The 24,366-nt window shown below is 42.8% G+C and overlaps 1 protein-coding gene across 2 annotated transcripts in view; it reads right to left on the bottom strand.

Annotated features, from left to right (window-relative positions):
- The window catches only part of LOC109423013 (dopamine receptor 2), a 521,850-nt gene that overhangs the window by 273,537 nt on the left and 223,947 nt on the right, over nucleotides 1-24,366 (bottom strand). For both annotated transcript variants that reach the window (XM_062845444.1, XM_062845443.1), the window contains exon 4: nucleotides 2,566-2,650. In XM_062845444.1, the coding sequence (XP_062701428.1) occupies nucleotides 2,566-2,650 (85 nt within the window). The remainder of the gene's footprint in view (nucleotides 1-2,565; nucleotides 2,651-24,366) is intronic.

The following is a 24,366-nucleotide window of genomic DNA, read 5'->3' on the forward strand; positions in this document are numbered from 1 at the left end:
GAAGACAACAAGCAGGTTTCCGGGCCGCACGATCCTCTGTATGTAGATCATATTGTCACACTCCGTATCATCTGCGAGAAAATCAATGAATTCCAAGAATATCTCTACGTGGTGTTCATTGATAACGAAAAAAACTTTCGACCGTCTCAGTCATGCAAAAATGTGGGAATCCCAAAGGCGAAAGGGTGTCCCTGAGAAAATCATCAGCCTCATTGAAGCACAGTACAGGGCATTTTCGTGCAGAGTACACTCATTGCACAATTATGGGTCACATACAATTATTAGTCACTTTCCACTTTAATAGATAAATACTAATTATTTGCAAGCTTTTGTTAGCCATTATCATTTTTCGTTCATAAGTTGATTTGTTTTTTGTCAGTATGCGTATCGCACACAAGCTTATACGTTAAAACATTCATATTTTTATTATTTTTTTCTTGGCGCAAAACCATCTGTCAAAGTAACGCCTCGGTTGTGAATTTCGGAAAGTGCGTGCGCTGCTTTCGTAAACTCTGTAAGAGCGAGCTTTAGTGATTTTCAAGTGCGAAATGGTATGGTCACCAGAACAATGGTATAATTTACGTTCTAAATGTAGAAATTCATGTGACTGCAGCTAATTAAAGCTTATTTCAGGCAAAATTTAAGTGACTCATTATTGTGCCAAGGAACACCGAAAATCACACATTTATGGGTCACTTTTTCTGCAGCATAATATTGACAGTTCTGTGTGCATGGGCATTGCATACTTTTAGGCGTTTATCGGTGGTTGTGTCGGAGATTTTGTCCCAATTTTGAAAATTTGATTCCAAATCGTGAAAACACATTTCGTTAAGAGGTTTGAGACCAGTTTTAGATTCTACTTTAGTTGATCGATCGAGAATAAGTGATCATTCATTGAAAAAATAGACAAGACTTTACTGTTGAGCCGATTCCTCTTGAGTGACCCATAATAGGCAACAAATTGACCCAGATTTGTTACACAGCCAATTTTGACCCATTATTGTGGTTTTCATTATTCACCAACATTTTAGTAATTTTCGCCGCCTAAAGTGAATTTTACACGCAGATTTTTATTAAAAACAATAAAAAGGAGTTTCAAAGAACAGAATATACAATAAAAAAATGAAAGTGTTATTTTTGCATGAAAAACGATTCATATTATGAAATGATTGTCCCTTGAGTGACCCATAATTGTGCTATGAGTGTACTGCACAACGGTATCTTGTCCGGGTCGTTGCTGGAGTGGGGCACGGATGTATACTGTCACCGCTACTGTTCCTCATCGTAATCGACAAGATCATGGTAGGTGCGATTGATCCTTAAACCAAATCGTGGGTTGCTGTGGCAGCCCATTATTTAAATGACTTCGAACTGGCTGATGACTTCGTTCTCCTAGCTCAACGGTGCTCTGATATGCAGAGTAAGCTCGATGATCTTGCCGATCGCCCCTCGACGGCAGATCTTACCATCAACGTCAACAAGATCAAATCGTTGGATGTAAACAAGGTCATTCCTTCCAGCTTTACGGTAGCTGGGCAAGCAGTGGAGAATGGTGAGAGCTTCCAATATCGTGTCCTGGAGATTTCCTTTTATTATCCCCCTAATCCTCTTCAATTACTACTGAAACTCTATTCATCTGCACCTCACCTGTCTTATCTCCGCGTTGTTGTAGGTGGTCGAGCTCAGCTTAAAAAAAACGCCAAACGATCACCCAAGCGTATATTTCCCGTTTTTACCTGTAATGTGATTGGAATCTTGTTTATATTGCGGCGGCATACAGAACAAGCACGCGTCGCATCAAAACCCAAAAATGTTGATTTATGCACCATTCATGCTGATATGAGTGCTAAAGCCGGAGCTCGACGAGAGTGGGACGTGCTACCGGAAAATCACAGGAAGTCAATCTAGATATTAGGATAACACACATTTTTCCTGTACGATGTTTGCTTATTCGGTAACATCATACGACAAACAGAAGACACCAACCAAGAGTGAGTAACGCTTTTGTTGTTTAATTTGGGGTGCTGCTACATAGACATATTTTTTATTTCAGGTGGGTGGATCGTGTTTTATTTACAAATGCGGTAGGAGACAGAAAACCGAGACGATGTTCTTCTGTTGAGTACTGACATGGTTTGACAAGCTGCTCAAAGCGGTAGTTAAAAACAGGAAACTTTCCGGTGGGACCTCCAATTTGGTCCTTTCACAAGTAATAGGAGCATACAGGAATATTTGCGGAAACATTTCCATACATCGACATACCACATCCTCCCTTTCTACAGTAGGGCTACAAAAGTAGCCGACACAGCACAACAGAAGGGCACAGAAGTGGCCATTGAGCATGTACCTCTGGGAAGGAAACATTTTCCTCTCACTGTTAGATGTCGGATCGGGTGAGCAGAAAACAGGAAATTGTGCCAAAAGTGCTCATGTGTTCAGTAGTCTAGTACCTAATACGCAAGGGATACGGAAGAGGGTGTTTGAGAGAAATTGAAGCCTGTTTTCAATTGTTGTGCTGGTTCCGGAGCGGAAGTCACCAGGGGTTTTTCCGGAGTCGGTACCTACCTGAGATGCTTTCGAGCGCATTGTCGGCTGATATTTTCGCCGAATCTTTCTGGGGCAGCAAACACACAATATCCGCACGAAGGCCCTGAAAGAGAAGAGATGGTCGAGGGTGAATAAATTATTCTTTGCTCGGTTAGATGGAGCTGGAAATGGATTTTTAACATTCGTATGTTAAACGTCGAATGGTTTTTGAATGAGCAGTAATGATGTTATTTTGTATTGTTTGCGGAGTTGGAATTGAGTTTCAAAAGCCAATCCAACACCATTTCAAACCAAGCCAACAGTAATCTAAAGCTATTTAAAACAAATAAAACTAATCTAATACCAATCCAGTATCATTTGTTATCAATCTATGATAACTATAATAAAAAGGTACCTATATAGCTGTTTTGGCTGGTGATGCAAAACCGCAGTCAATATGGGTTGGTTTCTTCACCTCGGCTTAAAGTGGTAAACCAGGCTTAGCCATATACAGGGGATACTCAAAATAACTGGGACAGGCAAAATTTTCACTTTTCAAAACATGTTCAACTCGCTGTAAGTTTTCAAAAAGGGTATCAAATATATAACAGCTCAAAGTTGGCTATCGAATAATTATACCTTTCCCTAGAACATTTTTAAATTCGTGTAGAACAGCCCGATCTTTTCCAAATTTTGACTACTGATACAGAACTAGTTGATGAACTAACAGTAAAAATTTGAGAATATTTGATGCCCTTTTCGAAAAGTTACAGTGAGTTGAACAGTTTTTGAAAAGTAGATATTTTACCTGTCCCAGTTATTTTGAGTATCCCCTGTAGTTAAACCTGGTTTAACGCTTAACCCTTTGGCGCTTTGGTCCAACATATATGAATTGTATGAATTCACCCATTCGTTAAAACAGAATACTGTCTTCGGCAAAGTTGTTGTAAATAGAGTCCTCTATTAGGGGAGAGAAGGGAATATTTGTATTTGGGACTTCATTGATAACCTAGAACATCCTGAACACCAAGAAATTTGGAAAAACGAAATAATAGACGTACCAGTTGTTCTAAAAGCTGAACTAGGATGTGGGATACGTTTATATCTATTCATTCAGCCTTCATTAAGAATATCAAAAGGTGTTTTATATTCTGGGATGTTCTAGGTGTTCCAAACTGTCCTATAGTAAAGTCTTTAAAATCTACAAGAAGAATTATATGTATTTTCGCCACAAATTATAGCACTGCATAACCTACTGGGATCCGTGAAGCTCTTGACATCTACAATGTCATTTATAGACACTATAAGAATATTGACCTGGAATATTCTTATAGTGTCTATAAATGACACTGTAGATGTCAAGAGCTTCACGGATCCCAGTAGGTTATGCATATGCAGTGCTATAATTTGTGGCGAAAATACATAAAATTATTCTTGTAGATTTGAAGGACTTTACTATAGGACAGTTTGGAAAACCTAGAACAAACTACTTGGAGTTCAGGACTTCAACTCTACACTCGTAACAGTACCCATATATGTTATACTGAGTAACGCTGCATAATCAACAGCAGCTACTTGAGCAATCTGAAGTCTACTAGCTTATTATAAAACTTTGGGATATTCAGGGTCGCCCAAACTGTTCTAAAATGAAGTCCTAAAAATCTACAAGTGTATTTTCGCCATAAGTAAAAGTATTGCATAATCTGATGGGATTCGCGAAGGTCATGAAATCTCAAATGCCATTGATAGACACTATAGGCATATTCCAGATCAGCCAAACTACCTTAGCAGGACTTCAGGTCTATACTCGTAACAACAGCCGTATCTGCTATACTGAGTAACGTTGCATATTTCTCCGTTGTTACTGAACCAATCTGAAAGCTACTTTATTATTATAAATCTTTGGGACATTCAGGTTCGTCCAAACTGTTGTATATTGAAGTCCTTCAAATCTATAAGAAAAAACCCAGATTAATCCACCTAGTGGTGATAGTGCCTTTCTCGTTGAATATGTACTCATGATCATTCCGTCGACGCAATAAATCTTTAAGGCAAGATCAGGCAAGAATCAGTGATCAGCCCCAAAGCTCTGTGCTTTGATAACGGATAAGGAAATTCTCATAACAGCGATCTGGGACTGTACCACCTACGAATTCCTGAATCCTTAAAATACATTATTTAGAAAAGCGAGAATTTTATCAAAATCATCATCGAATTAGGGCACTTATTCCAACGTTATGTTCAACGTATAGACAGAGCTGAAAATATCAGTTCTCTAAGTTGACTGCTTGACAAGCATGGATATAACTTTTTTCACAGGTCATTTTGAGGTTTTCGACAAAGTTTTTCCTGCACACTTTAGGTTATATTTTATTATCATTGGTTACGAGATTCATGTAAAATTTGTAATGTAGTAATTTGGATTGCCAATTTTAAATTTTATTCAAATTTTAAACGCATTACAGAGCTCGCCCTCCAGTCGCAGCAAAAATTTTGCTCAGTAATTTTAGACGCAAAAGGGGATTTTTGAAAAATGTTCGGGGCTGATGCGCTGAAATTTTAATTCCATACAACGTTGACCCATCCTACTGTATGTTAAAATCTCAGGAATCTAAAATGGAGTGGTTTGATGAGATCGCTCTAGTATTTTTTAGGTTTTTGGTTCTCTTACACATATCTGTCGCTTGCATTGAATTTGTTCACTTTCGAAATTCCGCTGAAGCACCCAACGCTGCTTCTGCAACACCACCGCTAGCCTCTTATGTAGTCTGAGCCTATTGTCTTGCTAACCGTTCATCAGGTTATCGAAATGTCACGATTTGATGTATGCCATGCATGAGTTTGGTATACTTTAACTAGACCACTTACGACGGGTCACCCGTAAATGATTCCGGAACACTACCGGTAGTGTGGTCTGAGCTTATGTAAATGCTAACTATTATCAGATACAGATTACCCAGAACTAATAATACTACCGGTCAAGCTACCGGTAGCAACTTATGTGGACTGTGCCTATTTGCTTATTATCCATGAATCAGGTTACTGACAAAAAAGCGATTTGATGTACCGAAAGCATGGGTTTGGTTCATTTTTATATTGGTCCCCTTCCGGTGGGACACTCTAAACCGGTTCATTTTTAAGTTCGACCAATTACGGCGGGACACACGGAACCGGTCGTGGAACACTACCGGTAATACCTAACGTAATCTAAGGCTTTTTTGAAAATCGTTCATCAGGATATCGAAAAAGCCGCGATTTGATGTGTCGCATGCATGGGTTCGGTTTCCTTCCACATTTGACCACTTCCGGAGGAACACCCGGAACCGATTCCGGGACACTACTAGTTTTCCCAATTATGATCTGAAATATTTTTTCTAGTTATTCGTTCATCAGGATACCTAAAAAGCCATTTGATGTGTCGTGAATATTGGTTTGATTCTTTTTTACATTCGGCCACTTTCCGTGAGACAGGTGTACAAGTAGTTTCTAATGTGGGCTTAGTCTATTTTCTTGCTAACCGCACAACTAGGTTATTGAAAAGGCCACGATTTGATGTGTCGCATGCTTTACTTTCATATTTGGCCACTTCCGGTGGACACTCGGAACCGATTCCGGAATGCAACCGGTTCAGTGAGGCTACTTTCCTGTTTACCGTTCACCAGGTCATAGGAAAAGCGGTGATTTGATGTGTCGCATGCAAGGGTTTGGTTCACTTTTATATTTGGCCACTTCCGGCGGGACACCCGGAGCCGGTTCCGGAATGCTACCGGTTCAGTGAGACTATTTTCCTGTTTACCGTCCATCAGGTCATAGAAAAAGCGGCGATTTGATGTGTCGCATGCATACGTTTGGTTCACTTTTATATTTGGCCACTTCCGGCGGGACACCCGGAACCGGTTCCGGAAAGCTACCGGTTCAGTGAGACTATTTTCCTGTTTACCGTTCAGCAGGTCATAGAAAAAGCGGCTATTTGATGTGTCGCATGCGTGAGTTTGGGTCATTTTTTTACTTGGCCACTTCCGCCGGGACACCCGGAACCGGTTCCGGAACACTTCCGGTTCAAATATAGTCTGAGGCTATTTTCCTACTTCCCATTCATCAGATAACCGAAAATGCCGTGGTTTGATGGGTCGCATGCATGGGTTTGTTACAATTTCATATCTGGCCCCTTCCTGGGGTACCGGTCTGGAACACCTAAATGGCCATAACTCCGGAACGGCTGGACCGATCTGAACCATTTTCAATAGGAAACAATGGGACCATATGCCGCGTCGAATGAACCATCGGTCGTTGAAATCGGTTCATATTTACTATCTAAAAATGAGGTGACCTTTTTTGTACACATACACACACATACATACACACACACACACACACACACACACACACACACATACATACACACAGACATCATCTCAACTCGTTGAGCTGAGTCGATTGGTATATAAGACTTGACCTCTCCGGGGGCTCTATCAAATTTTCGTTTTTGGAGTGAACATATAGCCTTTCGGTACACCTTGGTGTACGAGAAAGGCAAAAATATGTGTTTTCACCATAAATAATAGCATAGCATAACGTGCTGAGATCCGTTAAGCTCTTGACATATCAAATGTCATTGCGAGACACTATGAGAATGTTCCTGGTCTGCCAACTATCTTAGAGTTCAGGACTTCAGGTCTACTCTCGTAACATCAGCTATATCTGACATACTGAGTATCGGTTCATAATCAATCGCGGTGACTGGACCCACATGAAGTCTACTATATATTATTATGAACCTTTGGGATGTTGAGGGTCGTCCAAACTATTCTGAAGGCTCTCGATAGTAACAGTATTGATTCTTGCAATGAACTTTAAACTGTAATCTGTAACCCCCCTTGTATATCATGAGTCATTTTAAGATAATTTTCAAAATATTCCAGATCAACAACACTATTCCGAAGACCATAGCTTCAGGTTTACACTTGTGATAATAGCTTTTGCCACTACGTTAAGTAGTGTTACATAAGCCACTGTACTTACTTACAAGTAGTTCGAGGAACAATAAGCGTTGCTATATATTTTCGAGATATTATGGGCTTCCTTACTGTTATTAGGTAAGCTAAGTTGATAAAAAAAAAAACCATTGTAACTTTCAGAAGACTTACTGGACATGATAGATTACAGCTTTTAAAGAAAGGAGTTACGGTTACACCCGTAGACATTAAGATCTTAACTCAGTAACAGTTTGTATGACCTAGAATATCCCAACTGATCATATATTCTCTATTAACCTTTCAGAAGACTTACTGGATATGATGGATTATGGATCATAGCTTTGTATAATTAAAGAAGTTACCGTCACACCCGTAGACTTTGAGATATTAAGTAAATAACATTTTGGACCTAGGATATCCCGACTGATCTGATATTGTCTATTGAACTTTCAGAAGACTTACTGGACATGACAGATAACAAATTGTAGTTTTGTATAATGAAAAAAGTTACCATCATACCCGAGACTTCAAGATCTAAACTCAAGAACAGTTTGGATCATTTAGGATATCCCAACTGATCTGATATTGTCCATAAACCTTTAAGAATACTTACTAGACATGATAGATTACAAATCGTAGCTTTGTATAATGAAAGAAGTTATCGTTATACCCGTAGACTTTAGGATTAAAACTCAAGAATAGTTTGGATGACCTAGGATATCCAGAAAAAAATATTCTGGATAACATTCTTTTTTTATGCTATTGACCACCAAAACTACAGGAAAACGTAGAAAAAAAACTCCATAATAAAGCTTGGAAAAATTCCGAATTCAAAGGGTTAATTCAAAGTGAAGAAATCACCTCTAAGCGAAACTTATAAGTGCTGAACTTTATAGTTTTAGAAGTTTGGCAACAACATCGAGAAGTGCAACCTGGAAAGACGTGAATAGTTTTCTATTTTGCGGCGCAATATGGTTTTGACACGAATATTTCCATTGTAAGGTACATAGAACTAAATTTGCTTCACGGCTACGACATGCTTTTCGTTCGAGTACCAGTCAAACTTCCACATCTGTTGGAGATGCAACGCTTGCTTGTTGGCTGGTGACCAAACTTTAAACACTAAGTATGTTGCTAGCATACTGAGTATTCAACTTGTTACCATATTTTCTTTGTTTTGCAGTTTGATCCCAAAACAAGGTATGAAAGAAAACTTAAACCAGTAATTTGTTTGAATGCAACTTTTAAAGGACAAATTAAGCTTTTCCCACAGTGTTCACTGAATTTACTTCGAGGGCGTCATAATAGCATTATTGTTTTGCTCTCAGTAGTGTGTTTCGAATGAACCAAAAATTCAAAAGCGTAAGCACTTTTTCTGAAATGAAGTTTAGGCAGGTCGTTCATCAGATGCCAGAATCTATTCTCGAACTTATTTGCTGTATTTAATGAATGGATTTTCAATCTAGATTCAACAAATTTGCATGGGCCTTATCGGTTGTGGAATAATTTCATTGATGGAATCTATAATCCGGGTTATAAAGCGAGTCAACCTGTATATGCTGGTAAAATTTAAAATCAATGGTGATATGCATGAATCATGTATTTTAAATGTTGTTCAATACGGATGTGTGAGCGTATGCTGTTGATAATTTAATAAATTTGCTAGGATGACGGTCGCATCAAGCCCGTGCACAAGGTGTTGGGGGTTAAACGCCTTCCCTAGCCGATGTTTCATACATTGGGCGCCTGTCCGCCCTTCACAAATCTGAGGAAAATTCTCTCCCTTATCGCCTTTTCTGTGCACGGGCCTGGTTTCCATGATCAACAGTCTGATATGTTTACCGTTTAGCTCATAATGGAGTCAAACTTCAGAGCAGCAAACATTTCAAACGTATTGAATTAACACGCTGTGCAAATTACCGTAAACTGGGGTCAAATCGATCTTCGGGTCGAAATTGATCAGACGGTTTTCCGGTATAAAAAAGTATATTTTCAATAGTTTGCTTTTGAGTATCGTGCTGTTGGAAGCTGATACTCAATGCTATTTGTAAGGAAACTTTTGAAAAAATGATGTATCTACTTGAAAAACGACTGATCAATTTGACCCCGGTTTACGGTACTTGATTCCAGAATTAAGCGAATTTAAACCCAACGATCAAATACAGTTAAATGATGAGGAGCATTGTGCTTTTGGTGAAATCTGATATATAATAGATAAATAATGAATGAAATAGGATCATTTAAAGAATTCAAAACACGAGTAGCAAACATGCGGTGGATCGTGTGTAGTACCCATCGAACATACCGACACGCATGGGCGCCGCCTACAAAAGTTTGGCGGTAGAGGTCCTTGGTGAAGGGGTTGAGTTGAGGACTTTTACAGCAGAGGCGACTCTGAAGGTGAAAAAAACTAGACGGGGTCACCGAAGTAGAAGAGCTCGTCACGATACTGCGGCAACTGTGCGACGTGCAGGAAGGGGCTGGCAGGGACACAGGTAGCCTTGGTTCAGCTATCTGTGGTGGACGTAAAAAAGTCCGTTAGAGTAGGGAGAATCAAGGAAGGATGGTGCGTATGTCAGCTGACCTTCCACAAGCCACCGGAGGTTTATTTCAGGTGTCTGGAACCAGAACATATGTCATGGGACTGCAAAGGCCCTTACCGGAGCTAAATGTGTAGGAGATGCGGCGCCGAAGGCTATAAGGCACAAGGCTGCACGAGCCCACTAATTTGTCTGATTTGCACCGGGAAGTCCGTGAACAACAGGCATCAGACAGATGGTCCAGGGGGCTCGGTCTTCATAAAAGCCGCAGTGAACAACTCACAGTGCAGCTGACGCAGCTGAACATGAACCACTGTGACGCAGCTCAGCAACTACTTTGTCAGGCGGTTTCTAAGTGGGAGACGGATATCGCCATCATAGTAGACCCATACCGAATACCCGCCGGCGGCAACTGGGTCACGGATGGGTCCAGAAAAATGGCGGCGATATGAACGAGGGGTAAATACCCCGTCCAGGAGTTGGTATCTACTACCTATAAGGGCTTCGTGGTCGCCAAAGTAAACGGGGTCTTCTTCTGTAGCTGTAATGTCTCCACGGTGGCCGATCCAGTAGTTCACGCAAATGCTGGACCACATAACGACCTTGCTAACAGGGCGAAGGTCGGTGGTACCAGCAGGTGACTGTTATGACTGGGCCGTGGAATGGCGAAGCCGTTTCACGAACCAGCGGGGTCGGATTCTGCTAGAGACACTGGCCATCTTAGATGTCGACTTGGCTAATGTCGGTACCAAGAGTACCTTTTGTCGAAACGCAGCGGAGTCAATTATTGACGTGACCTTTTGTAGTCCTGACCTTCGAAATGGAGAGTAAACGATAGCTACACTCACAGCGACCACCTGGCAGTTCGCTACAGTATCGACTACAACAACAGCAGGCAGTGAGTAGAAGAAGAGGCGGCTAGGCCAAGGCCAAGCCCTCGCAGGTGGAAGACATCATACTTCGACGAAGGGGTAGTTTGGGAGGCGCTCCGCCGTGAGCGAAACTTAATTGGTTTAGACGACGACGAGCTGGTAGCGGTGCTCTCACGTGCGTATGATGCGACCATGCCTAGGCGAGTGAACCCTAGAAATGGGAGGCCACCAGCTTACTGGTGGGGGCTGCAAAACGGTGAGTCGATAAGGAGAGCGTCCAATATAGTTCTGGTCCTCACAAGTTCCTACCTCACGCTTCCACGGGTCAAGCGATGACAAAGACCGCCAGCTAAGAGTTGTGTGCTTAGCTGGTAGTGAAGCCTGGGCACTGTTGTCCTTCTGACTTCAGCTAGATTGAGGAGGTACGATCCGAGTGTCTGTTCACCAAGGAGGTGCGGCTCAAACAGCGTCTGTTCTGGCATCCAGCGGCTGAGTAAGAAACGCTGCACCACGCCCAGCTAGATCCAAGGTGGTAGCCCCATCAGAGTGGTCGTCCCAGTGTTGGTTGGGACGTTAAACAGAACTGGCACGATGGCCCTCCGGCGAGACAGGAGTGTTGGCGTAGGCCCAATAAGCCACCCGTTAAAATCCCCATTGCGAATAACATAGGAGAAAATACGACTCGATACAATCGGCAAAGACCCACGCGACGAAATAAGGACTACGATTGGAAACTTGGAACATGGAATTGCAAGTCACTAGGTTTCGCAGGATGTGACATGATAATCTACGAGGAACTACATCCCCGCAACTTCGACATCGTAGCGTTGCAGGAACTTTGTTGGACTGGACTGAAAGTGTGGAAAAGCGGGCATCGAGCGGCTACCTTCTACCAAAGCTGTGGCACCACCAATGAACTGGGAACAGGATTTATAGTGTTGGGCAAGATGCGAAAATGTGTGATCGGGTGGCAGCCGATCAACGCAAGGATGTGCATGTTGAGAGTTAAGGGCCGTTTCTTCAACTACAGCATCATCAACGTCCACTGCCCACACGAAGGGAGACCCGATGATGAGAAAGAAGCGTTCTACGCGCAGTTAGAGCAAACATACGATGGTTGCTCGCCGCGTGACGTGAAAATCGTTGTCGGCGACATGAACGCGCAGGTAGTAAGGGAGGAAATGTACAGACCGGTAATCGGGTGAAACAGCCTGCACGCCGTATCGAATGATAACGGCCAGCGATGCGTAAACTTTGCAGCCTCCCGTGGTATGGTAGTCCGAAGCACCTACTTCCCCCACAAAGATATCCACAAAGCCACCTGGAGATCACCCGACCATCAAACAGAAAACCAAATCGACCACCTTCTAATCGACGGTAAATTCTTCTCAGATATAACCAACGTCCGCACATACCGCAGTGCGAATATAGATTCGGATCACTACTTAGTCGCTGTATGCATGCGCTCAAAACTTTCGACAGTTATCACCACGCGTCGAAGTCGAACGCCGTGGCTCAACATCGAGCAACTTCGTAACGTAGAAGTGGCTCAAGACTACGCGCAGCAGTTAGCAGTGGCCCTACCAACGGAAGAGCAGCTTGGCGCAGCTACACTTGAAGATGGCTGGAGGGACATTCGATCCGCCATAGGTAGTACCTCGGCTACAGCACTAGGCTTCGCGACTCCGAATCACAGAAACGACTGGTACGACGGCGAATGTGAACAGTTGAAAAACGAGAAGAATGCTACATGGGCGAGAATGCTGCAACACCGTACGAGAGCGAATGAGGCACGTTACAGATAGGCGCGGAACAGGCAGACCTCAGTCTTCCGGATGAAGAAGCGCCAGCAGGAAGAACGAGATCGCGAAGCGATGGAAGAGCTGTACCGCGCTAAGGACACACGAAAGTTCTACGATGAGCACCTCAATGGCGACGTTGCAAGTACCGAAGGTGACGTGGTAACAGATCTAGGAGTATGTGCACAGGACAAAAGACTTCCGGCCCCTGACCTCCAAGAGATTGAGGAGGAGGTTGGCCGGTTGAAAAACAGCAAAGCCACTGGAGCAGATCAACTACCAAGCCAGCTTCTAAAATACGGTGGAGAAGTACTGGTGAGAGCACTACACTGGGTCATTACCAAGATTTGGGAGGAGGAAGTATTACCGGAGGACTGGATGGAAGGTATCGTGTGTCCTATCTACAAAAAGGGCGACAAGTTGGATTGCGGAAACTACCGCGCGATCACATTACTGACCACTGCCTACAAGATACTCTCTCAAATTTTATGCCGCCGTCTATCACCGATTGCAAGAGAGTTCGTGGGGCAATATTAGGCTGGATTTATGAGTGAACGCGCTACAACGGACTAGATGTTCGCCATCTGCCGGGTGTTGCAGAAATATCGTGAATACAACGTGCCCACACATCACTTGTTCATCGATTTCAAATAGGCGTATGATACAATCGATCGAGAACAGCTATGGCAGATTTTGCACGAATACGGATTCCCGGAAAAACTGATACGATTGATCAAGGCGACGATGGATCGAGTGATGTGCGTTGTTCGAGTATCAGGGACACTCTCGAGTCCCTTAGAATCTCGCAGAGGGTTACGGCAAGGTGATGGGACGGTGGCGGAAACGTACATCCGACTAAAGAGTGAAGCCAGGCGAATCGGATTAGTCATTAATGTGTCGAAGATAAAGTACATGATGAAAGGACTCCAGGGAGGAATCAGCGCGCCCGCCACCCCGAATATATATCGACGGTGACGAAATCGAGGCGGTTGAACAATTCGTGTACTTGGGCTCACTGGTGACCGCCGACAACGACACCAGCAGAGAAATTCAGAGGCGCATTGTGGCAGGAAATCGTGCCTACTTTGGACTCCGCAGAACTCTACGGTCGAATAAAGTTCGCCGTAACACGAAGTTAACCATCTACAAAATGTTGATTAGACCGGTCGTCCTCTATGGGCACGAAACATGGACCCTACGTGCAGAGGACTAACGCGCCCTTGAAGTTTTCGAACGAAAGGTGTTGCGTACCATCTACGGCAGAGTGCAGATGGAAGACGGGACTTGGAGAAGGCGAATGAACCACGAGCTGCATCGGCTGCTGAGAGAACCAACCATCGTCCATACCGTGAAAATTGGAAGGCAACGGTGGGCGGGTCACGTCATCAGGATGTCGGATAGCAACCCACCTAAAATGGTTCTCGAGAGCCATCCGACCGGTACAAGAAGACGTGGAGCGCAGCGAGCTAGGTGGGTCGACCAAGTGGAGGACGATCTGCGGACCCTACGCAGAGTGCGGAACTGGAGACAAACAGCCATGAACCGAGTGGAATGGAGGCGGCTACTATGTACAGCAGAGGCCACCCCGGCCTTAGCCTGATCGGTAAGGTAAGTAAGGGCAGAACATCCTGGTAGCGTTGCTGTCGTGGCGTCGGTCCACTGGGTTAGATCCGAGCCTACACGGTTGGAAAGGACTCCTCGGCAAGGTCGGGGCAGCTGGAGGCGCCATGTCGGCACGTCCCTTTGTGTGCTGACTGATAGCGCCTTACTTGCGGGAAGGTCAAATGCAAATCGATGTGCACGCGTTATCAGCTCTTGATAGGTACTTGATGTACAGTTAGGTGCAGGCGTGGTGTCGACCCTGCCTGCATTTTAACCCTTAAAAGCCCTAGACGAACCACATATTTTCAATCGGCTACTACTCAAAGACCATACAATCCAAAAATTTGAAACCAATTTTAAATTAAATGCGGTTAGTTAGTCTTCCAATATCTGGGTGTGGCATCCCCCCTGACCCCTCCCCCCTTTTCGGGTATTGAGAAATGCCTTGCCACGAGGGTATTTTTCGGCAATTTTATTGAATCTCACACATATTTTCGTTCTGAAATTTGTATTGTAAAATGTATTTGGCCATAAAATGATCGCTCTGTGTTATGGGCATGCCGCCGCTACGGAACCAGTTCCGGACGTTCGGATTTCCAGACATAATCTTCGGAGGAACCTGCTACATACTGTATACTGGGGTTCGCATTCATAATCCTTTTTTGCCGCTTCAAATATTGAATTAAGAGGTATGATGTCTTAGAAGAGTTTGTTCTATATACTTAACTCTTTATTTTAGAATTTTCACCTTGATGATTAATCCACCTAAAAGTGCGATAGGAATTCACTTTTTTCAAAAGTGAAGATAGAGTATTGGTGTCTTCTGCAAAGTTGCAGAAAAAGGTGTTATTGGAAAGTTTGTCGAACAAATTATTACCTTATTTGCTCAACTTTAAGAGTTATGTGTCATTGTTTGTGGATGACCCCTTGTAATAGGTTTTCTGATATAACTTTTTCTGCGGATTTTTAGGATTTTTCGAGTGTTCTACAAAGTTGTTCTTTGTGATGAAATACACCTCCTTTTGCTCTTTTGTTCGTACTGGAATAACGTTCCAAGTGGAACAACGCCTGCATCCCAAAAATTTCAAAAGACTCCCTGGAGGAATTTTTGGTGAAATTCTCTATATTTTGGAGAAATGTCTGGAATGATTATAATACTCCTCCAGAAATTATTTCTGTAATCTCTCATGCAATTACAGCTGAGATTCCTACGTACAAACAAAATTGCTGTGATTTTCTAGGATTTTTTTCAAAATTTCCTGTTGTGAATCCTTTAGTGATTTCTACGAGAATTCCTACAGAAAACTATATTAATATTGTAATCAAGTAGCCAACCAGTAAGTTGTGTAACAACGCTACCCTAGAAACCCCCTAGTTACTTAAGTTGTTTATACCAAATAAATGCTCATTAGTCAATTTGCTATCGCCAAGCTCAGACGTTTTCTTCAAACCCTCCGGAGTTTTCCCGACAAGTAGCACCACTACTCTACAGGTTATGGGCTCGACCAAGGATTCGGCGCACGGAATACCCCAGTTCAGCGGAGGTCCTGGATTCCACAACTGGAGCTTTCGGGTGCGGATGTTCCTGGACGCAAGCGGAGTGGTCAACACTTTAACGGAAGATCCCCCGGCGGTGGCCGCCGAGAAAATCAAGTTTGATGAAGCGGACAGGAAGGCGAAATCCCTGTTGATCGGTTTCCTGGGAGACGACTGTTTGGAGATCGTACGGGACAAGACTACAGCGAAGCAAATGTGGCGAGCTCTGGAAAATTCCTTTGCCAAGAAGTCTCTGGTAACTCAAAACCTAGTGCGGAAGCATCTGGGGCGGTTAAGAATGAAGGAAGGCGATTCCATGCGAAGTCATTTGGTTGTGTTCGAAGACCTGATTCGGCAACTCAAACTGGCGGGCGCGGTATTGGCGGAAGCGGACTTGATCGTGACGCTGTTCGGAACCCTTCCGGAAACTTATGATCCGTTGATCACGGCGCTTGAAAATCTGGGTGATGACGAGTTAACGCTGGATACCGTGAAGCAAAGGCTCCTAGGAGAAGAAGTGAAGCAGCGAGACCGGCAGCAGGATATGACGGAGAAATCGACAGCGTTCGCCGGCGAGAAGGGCAAGATGAAACCCAAGACAACGTTCAGCGGAAAGTGCCATAAATGCGGTCGGAAGGGCCACATGAAGAAAGACTGTCGCCAGAAGGGCGGTAGTGAAGCCAACGTTGCTGCGGGAAACAAAGCCGTAAGTTTTATGGTCAACCGTGAGGAGAAGATTCCGAGCCGAGGTGAGAAGTTAATTTTCAAGCTGGACTCAGGATCAAGCGACCATTTGGTTAATGACATCAGGGTGTTCTCGCGGTCATCAAGATTATCCAGTCCGATCGTTATTCAAGTGGCAAAGGATGGGGAAAGTCTCGTTGCGAAGACCAAGGGAGTGATAAATGGATGCAGCAACAAAGGAGTTCCGGTCAACATCAACGACGTACTGTACATCCCTGATTTGAGGGACAATCTGATGTCGGTCAAGCGATTGGCGAGTGCTGGAATTTCCGTGCTGTTCGATGGACGTCAAGCTGTGCTGCGGAAGGAAGGCCAAGTTATTGCTACAGCTCACCTGAACGGCAGTTTGTATGAACTAGCGGTTAGCGTCGACTCATCTACGGCGAACGTGTGCCAAGCGGAGACCAGCGGATTGTGGCATCGTCGACTCGGCCACCTCAACGAGCAAGCTATGACGAAATTGGTGCAACAGAACATGGTTGAAGGAATCAACATGAAGCCAAGACCCCTCGAATTCTGCGATCCCTGCGTACAAGGTAAGCAATGCCGTGAACCCTTCAGCGGAACCAGGCAACGAGCGACACGGGTGCTGGAGCGAATACACTCGGACGTCTGTGGTCCGATTGATCCACCGGCGTGGGACGGTTCGCGATATTTTGTATCATTCATAGATGACTACACCCACTTTTCGGTCATCTACTTGATGAACAAGAAGTCCCAAGTTTTCGAGAAGTTTCGCGAGTTTGAAGCCATGGCAACCGCAGCGACTGGAAAATCAATATCAAGGCTCACAGTGGATCAAGGAAGAGAATATTGTTCCAACGTGCAGAAGATGTGGTACAAGGCCAAAGGTATTCAAGTCGAGCCGACGATTGCATATACTCCTCAACAAAACGGCGTGCTTTACTATTACTTTAGAGCAGAACAACGTACTGATCCTCTTCCAGGATTAGTAAGACGTGTTAACAAAACTCTCAAAGAGTCTACACCAGTTTTAGGAAGCGTCATTAAAAGCCTGAAAGAATCTAACCCTTCATTGCCAAGAATAAAAGGACTTCCCAAAGTTCATAAACCTGGAAATGAAATACGTGAGATTGTTTCAGCCATTGGTTCACCTACACACAAAATTGCCAAATATTTAGTACAAGAATTCCAAAACATGCCTAAAAAATTTCACAGTAGATCTGTCAAGAATTCCGAACAATTCACAGAACTAGTACAGAATTTATCCGTTAACGACGATGAAATTTTAGTTTCATTCGACGTTAAATCACTATTTCCAAGCATTCCAGTTAAAGAGGCCATTAACCTACTAGAAGATTGGCTTCTGAACCAATATGAAGATTCAAATTCAGATTGGATTAAGAAAGTTCGTACATACATCAAATTAACCAAACTTTGTATGGAAGAAAATTATTTTTCGTTCAGAAATGAAACCTACAAACAACTTAATGGTGCCCCCATGGGCAATCCACTTTCTCCATTTTTAAGTGAAATTTTTATGGCAAATTTGGAAAAACGCTTAGAAAACAACAAACAGCTTCCTGAAGTCTGGTGGAGATACGTTGACGACGTGTTTAGCATTGTTAAGAAACATCTTTTACCTGAAATCTTGAACAATATCAATAATGCACACAAAAACATCGAATTCACTTGTGAAATTGAACAGAACAACCAACTACCATTTTTGGACATACTCATCGTAAAACAAGAATCAACACTTTCCTTCGAAATTTACAGAAAACCGACACACACTCAACGCACTATTCCAAATTCATCAAATCACTCACATCAACACAAAATTGCATCCTTCAATCACATGATACACCGAATGCAGACACTTCCACTTAGTGAAACAGGAAAAACGAAAGAACTTAATTACATTTTCGAAACAGCACAGTTGAACGGTTACACAAAACAAACAATACAACAGATCATCAACAAAAAGACACAACAACAATACAGACGTTCTTTGACTACACTGACACGGACAGAACCTACACTTAAACGGATAACTGTGAACTACAACAATGACACCAAAAAACTCCGACCAATTCTCAGAAAGTTTGGTTTTGAATTAGTTTTCACAAGCAAAGCTAACCAACTTCAAACTCTCTTAGGATCTACGAAAGACCCGTTGGACAACTTAACAAAATCTGGTGTTTACAAAGTAACATGTAATCACTGTGACAAAATATACATAGGACAAACAAAACGCACACTCAACACACGATTCAAAGAACACATAACGGAAGTATCAAAAGCACACAAAGACACAGACAAGGGACTCATTCATCATTTTAAATCTAAAGTTGCTGAACATATTTTCAATGAAGGACATTTTATGAATACTTCAAATATTAAACTCTTACGACACATTACAAACCCATGGAAACTTGATGTTGCAGAAAGTTTAGAAATTTACAAACAAAACAATAAAAAACTACTTAACAAGGATCAAGGCAATGGGTACACGTGGCTGTTTAAATTTTTACCTAACACACACAAAACATTACACAATACACAAAACACAAATTGACTACCTACCAAATCGGCAGGAAAAAATAACACAACAAACACCAATTGACTACCTACCAAATCGGTAGGAATTTTCCTAGCTTTAGGTATCTTATTGACACCCTGTTTTCTAACAGGCAGATACACCCCCTTTTTTACAAATATGTACCTACAATTTTGTACCTACATTTTTATACCTACACTTTTACCCACACACGTACCTACACATACACTCCTAGTATAAATACCACAACGAATGCGAGGTTTTCTTCAGTCGAGCACTTGACACTGAAGAAGTCTGTAAGTCACAGACGAAATAGGCCTATCTGTCCGAAGATAAGCACAGTAGTAGAATTAAAAGGAATTTGCTCGTCCTTTCTAGTTTTTCTTTAAAAGAGTTATTCATTTTTTATTTTCTTTTGCAAAAGTAAAGTATTAGTGAAGTGTTTTTAAATTAAACTAGAGTCTGATGAAAAAACGGCGTGGCCGAACGCTTCAATAGGACGCTCATTGAGAAGGTTCGTGCCATGATGTTGGACTCCCAAACACCGAAAAACTTGTGGTCGGAAGCAGCCTACACAGGTGTGTACCTTCTTAACCGGAGCCCTACGACGAGTTTGTCGTGCAAGATGACACCAGCGGAGCTGTGGTTCGGTACGAAGCCAAACTTGGAGAAGGTACGTATATTCGGCTGTAAAGTTTTTGCGTGGATACCAAGCCAATCAAGAAAGAAGCTCGATCCGAAAAGCGTTGAGGTGATCATGATGGGCTACGCACCGAATGGCTACAGACTCTGGGACCGCAAACATCGAAGAATCATCGTAGCCCGCGATGTCAAGTTTGACGAGACAAGGTTCCCTTATGCTGCTGAACCGGACGAAACGTCGCAGAAACCATTGGTGGTAGTATTCCCGGTCGAACAAGAGGAGGAAGATGGACGTGTTCAACCTGCCGAAGTCGAGGCCGGTGACGTTTTTGAAGATGCAGATGATCAACTCTACCACGATGAAGCTCGAACCGATGATCCAACACCGTCAGCGCTCCCTTCGCATCTAGAACACTGCGAGTCCGGCGGACAAACGTTAGTGAGGCGCAGCGAACGGGAGCGCACGCTCCCCGGTAAGTATTTGGATTACTTTGTTGGCTACGGAGCAACTTCTGGCGGTTCACTTTACACAGATATCCCCCAAACCTATGACGAGATTGTCGGACGAGACGACAGCGAGGACTGGTTACGAGCGGTGGACAGCGAGCTCAAATCCCTAAAGGCGAACAACGTGTGGCAGCTAACGACGTGTCCAGCAGGCGTTAAACCTCTCAAGTCAAAATGGGTGTTCCGGTTGAAGGAGGACGAGAACGGCAGACCGGTCCGGTACAAAGCCAGATTAGTGGCGAAAGGCTATCTCCAAAAACCAGGACGAGATTTCGGGGAAACCTACGCACCAGTGGTAAGGCTGGCCACGATTCGAGCTGTTCTAGCTGTCGGAGTACACCGCAAGTTCTACTTTCATCAAATGGACGTACGGACTGCTTTCCTGCATGGCCACCTCAAGGAAACCATCTACATGGATGTTCCGGCTGGTGTTCAAGCAAAGCCTGGTCAAGCGTGCCGGTTGATCAAGTCCTTATACGGTTTGAAACAATCACCTCGATGCTGGAATGAGAGGTTCAACGAGGAGCTTCTCAAAATGGGATTTACCAGATCGAAGCATGATTATTGCCTTTACGTCAAGCTGAACCCCAATGATGAGCTGATCCTTATCCTGTACGTGGACGATCTGTTGGTTGCAGGACGGAATCTATCTTCGATTGAGAAGCTGAAGCAAGACCTGGCCAAGATTTTCGAGATGTCCGACTGTGGAGAACTTCGTCACTTCTTAGGAATCAAGATTGACTACGATTATGAGGCTGGAGTGATGCAGCTATCGCAAGCCACAAGCATTGACCGACTGATGAAACGTTTCGGAATGAGCGACTGCAATCCGGTTCGAACACCGATGGAGAAAGGGTTATCTCTGGAGCTGACGGGGCAACGTACCGATGAACCATACCGAGAGCTGTTAGGATCGTTGATGTACCTCATGTTGTGCGTACGGCCAGATGTTTGCTTCCCGGTTGGATACCTGGGTCGTTTCCAGCAAAACCCTGCTACTCAACATTGGCAAGCCCTGAAGCGCGTAGTTCGGTACATGCAAGGAACAAAGGACACGAAGCTACTATTTCGACGGGATGCATTAAGTTCACCGTTAACCGGGTATGCGGATGCAGATTGGGCGTCGGACACGAACGACCGGAAATCGGTAAGCGGTTATCTGTTCCAAGTGTTTGGATGTTCCGTATCCTGGTGCAGTAAAAAACAGCCTACCGTAGCAACGTCATCCAGCGAGGCCGAGTATGTTGCTTTAAGCATGGCTGCAACTGAAGCAATTTGGCTGCAAGGGATTTTGGAGGATCTGCAAGAAACTGCCAAGCCTGTTACCATCTACGAAGACAACAGGGGCTGTATCTGCATGGCGAAAAATTTCGAAACAAAGCGGACAAAACACATTGATATCAAGTATCATTTTCTGCGTGACCATGTGGCTTCTGGATCTCTGAATATAGAACCCATCAGGACCCAGGACCAATTAGCCGACATTTTTACCAAGCCGTTGGAGTTCTCAAGATTCAAGACTCTTCGGACTAACCTAGGATTAACTGTTTGAGAGGGGGTGTAATCAAGTAGCCAACCAGTAAGTTGTGTAACAACGCTACCCTAGAAACCCCCTAGTTACTTAAGTTGTTTATACCAAATAAATGCTCATTAGTCAATTTGCTATCGCCAAGCTCAGACGTTTTCTTCAAACCCTCCGGAGTTTTCCCGACAAGTAGCACCACTACTCTACAAATATTTATCCAGTAATTCATGCCGGAGATCCACTTGAGATTCCTTCAGAAACAGGATTACACAAGGAATGCTTCTGGTATTCATTCAGGAATTTCTAAAATAATCCACTAGGAAGCCTTGTTGGAACTCCTCAGCCTGATATCACAGCTGATATTGTTTGAGAAATTTCAGCAAGAATTTCTGAAAAAAAAATAGTAGGAATATCTGAAGGAATCTTAGCAAGAATTTCCGGAGATGTTGCAAGAGAAATTCCTAAAGGAGAAATCACAAATGGAATTCCTATAGGAACCTTTGGAGGAATTACAGGCAGCATATGTAAAGAAATTTTTGGAGAAACCTCTGGGACAGTCTCAGCAAGAATTTCGAGAGAAACCCCATCATAAATTTGTAGAGGAATTCCAAGAGGATTTCTTAAAACACTTTTTTCTTGGATTTCTCCAAAAGTTTCTCTTTGCATTTTTTTGTGCGTTTCTCCAAGAATTCCTTCAGGATCTCTTTCACGAAAAAAAAAACTCTAGAATACCCAGTCCGCAGGAATTTTTACAGAAGTTCCCTTTGTGATTTTTACGGTTTTGTTTACGAAACATTCCTCTACAAAATTCACTTCAAATTTGTTCAAGTTGTTCCTCTTGTAATACCTCTTAGAGTTTATTTAAGAAATCTTCTGGGATTACCACTAGATATTCTTATTGGGATTCATTGAATTATTATTGATAGGATTCATCCAGCAACCACTACTGTAACTTTTCTTCTGTATCTTCTTTCAGAATTTCTCTTGCGCGTCTTCCAAGAATGTACCTAGGGATTGTTTCAGAAATTCCTCTTAGTTTTATTATTGGAAATCCTCTCCAGATTCCGTTGAGAAATTATGCTGAAATTGTTTTTGATTTCTCGAGGAACTCGTACTGGGAAACCTCTTGGAAGTCTTGCTGGGATTCCTCAAGCCATTAATGACGGAAATTAATCAGCAATTCCTGGAGGATTCTTAAGAGCAAATACTGCAAAAATACCATCTGTAAATGCTTGTTAAATCCCAGCAAAAATGATTAAAGAAATCCTGGTAAGAGTTCCAACATGAATTCATGGAGATATTCCGAGATGATTTGGATAAATTGTAGAATGATTCTTTAAGGGTCATTCTTTCCCTGCAGAAATTTCTAGCACAATTTCATTAGGAATTCCTGGAGGAATTTTATGGTGAATATAGAACGAAGCCACACATTGAATTTTCAAAAGCACAAATCTGAAGAACCAAACATCGCACTAAGCTGAAAAGTTGATCGATTAGTCACCACCAGCGGGTGACCAATCGATCAACTTTTCAGCTCGGTGCGATGTTTGGTTCCTCAGATTTGTGCTTTCGAAAATTCAAGGTGTGGCTTCGTTCTATATTCACCTTAAAATTCCTCCAGGAATTCCTAATGAAATTGTGCTAGAAATTTCTGCAGTTCTATATTCACCTTAAGGAGATTTCTCAAAAGATATCTCCAGAAATTGTTGTAGGGTTGAGTGCTGGGATTCCTCTGAAGATCCCTCTAAGGATCCCTCCGGGATTTCTCCCTGGAATTCTTCTCCAAGGATTCCTCTAGGAATTCCTCTTGCAATACATCCAGTAAACAACAGGGATTCCAAAAATAGTTTCTGGAATTTCTTAGGGTATTCTTGCTATTTCCATGGAATATCTCCAATAAAAATAAATAATGCTCTTAAAAGTCCTTAAAAGTTACTGGAGGATTCTCTACAGATATTGCATGGGAATCCCAGAAAAAAATCTGGAGGATACGTTCCTGAAATGTCTAGTAAATCCTGGAACAATTCCAGCTGTAGTTCATAATATATTCTCAAGAGGATTCCCAGTAGGAATTACTTATTTCTGGAGAAATCCATGAATAAATTACAGCAGGAATTGCTGGAGGAGGCCCAGCAAGAAATTCCTATTGGTGATACAAGAAAAATTGAGGCGTCCGGGTGCAAAAGGGTGTAAGTAACCATTTTATCGATTTTAAGCCAAGCATATCAAAACATCTTATAATTTTAAGTTTTTAGGAACTTGTTCAAGATTATTTTTACGATAAATTACAATAAATCGGAGAAAATTGGATCGATTTTGAAATTTTATACATTTTGCATGAGATGAGAAATTGATGAAAAACTTTAAACCTCATTTACTCGAAAGTAGATTTTTGTCCCTTACACCCCTTTGCTTCTAACCGCTTCAATAGGATAGATCAGTGAAGTTCTAGATTTGTAGTCAATTCTCCGTTTCTGTAAAGAAATTGTGCAAAAAGCGTGGGTATTATGATTCCTTGCCTAATTTGATGCTGTTTGACTAAAACTTTGGGCAACAGTGTTGTTGTTTTCTCCGTT

The sequence above is a fragment of the Aedes albopictus genome, chromosome 1, assembly GCF_035046485.1.
Source record: "Aedes albopictus strain Foshan chromosome 1, AalbF5, whole genome shotgun sequence".
Taxonomy (NCBI): Eukaryota; Metazoa; Arthropoda; class Insecta; order Diptera; family Culicidae; genus Aedes; species Aedes albopictus.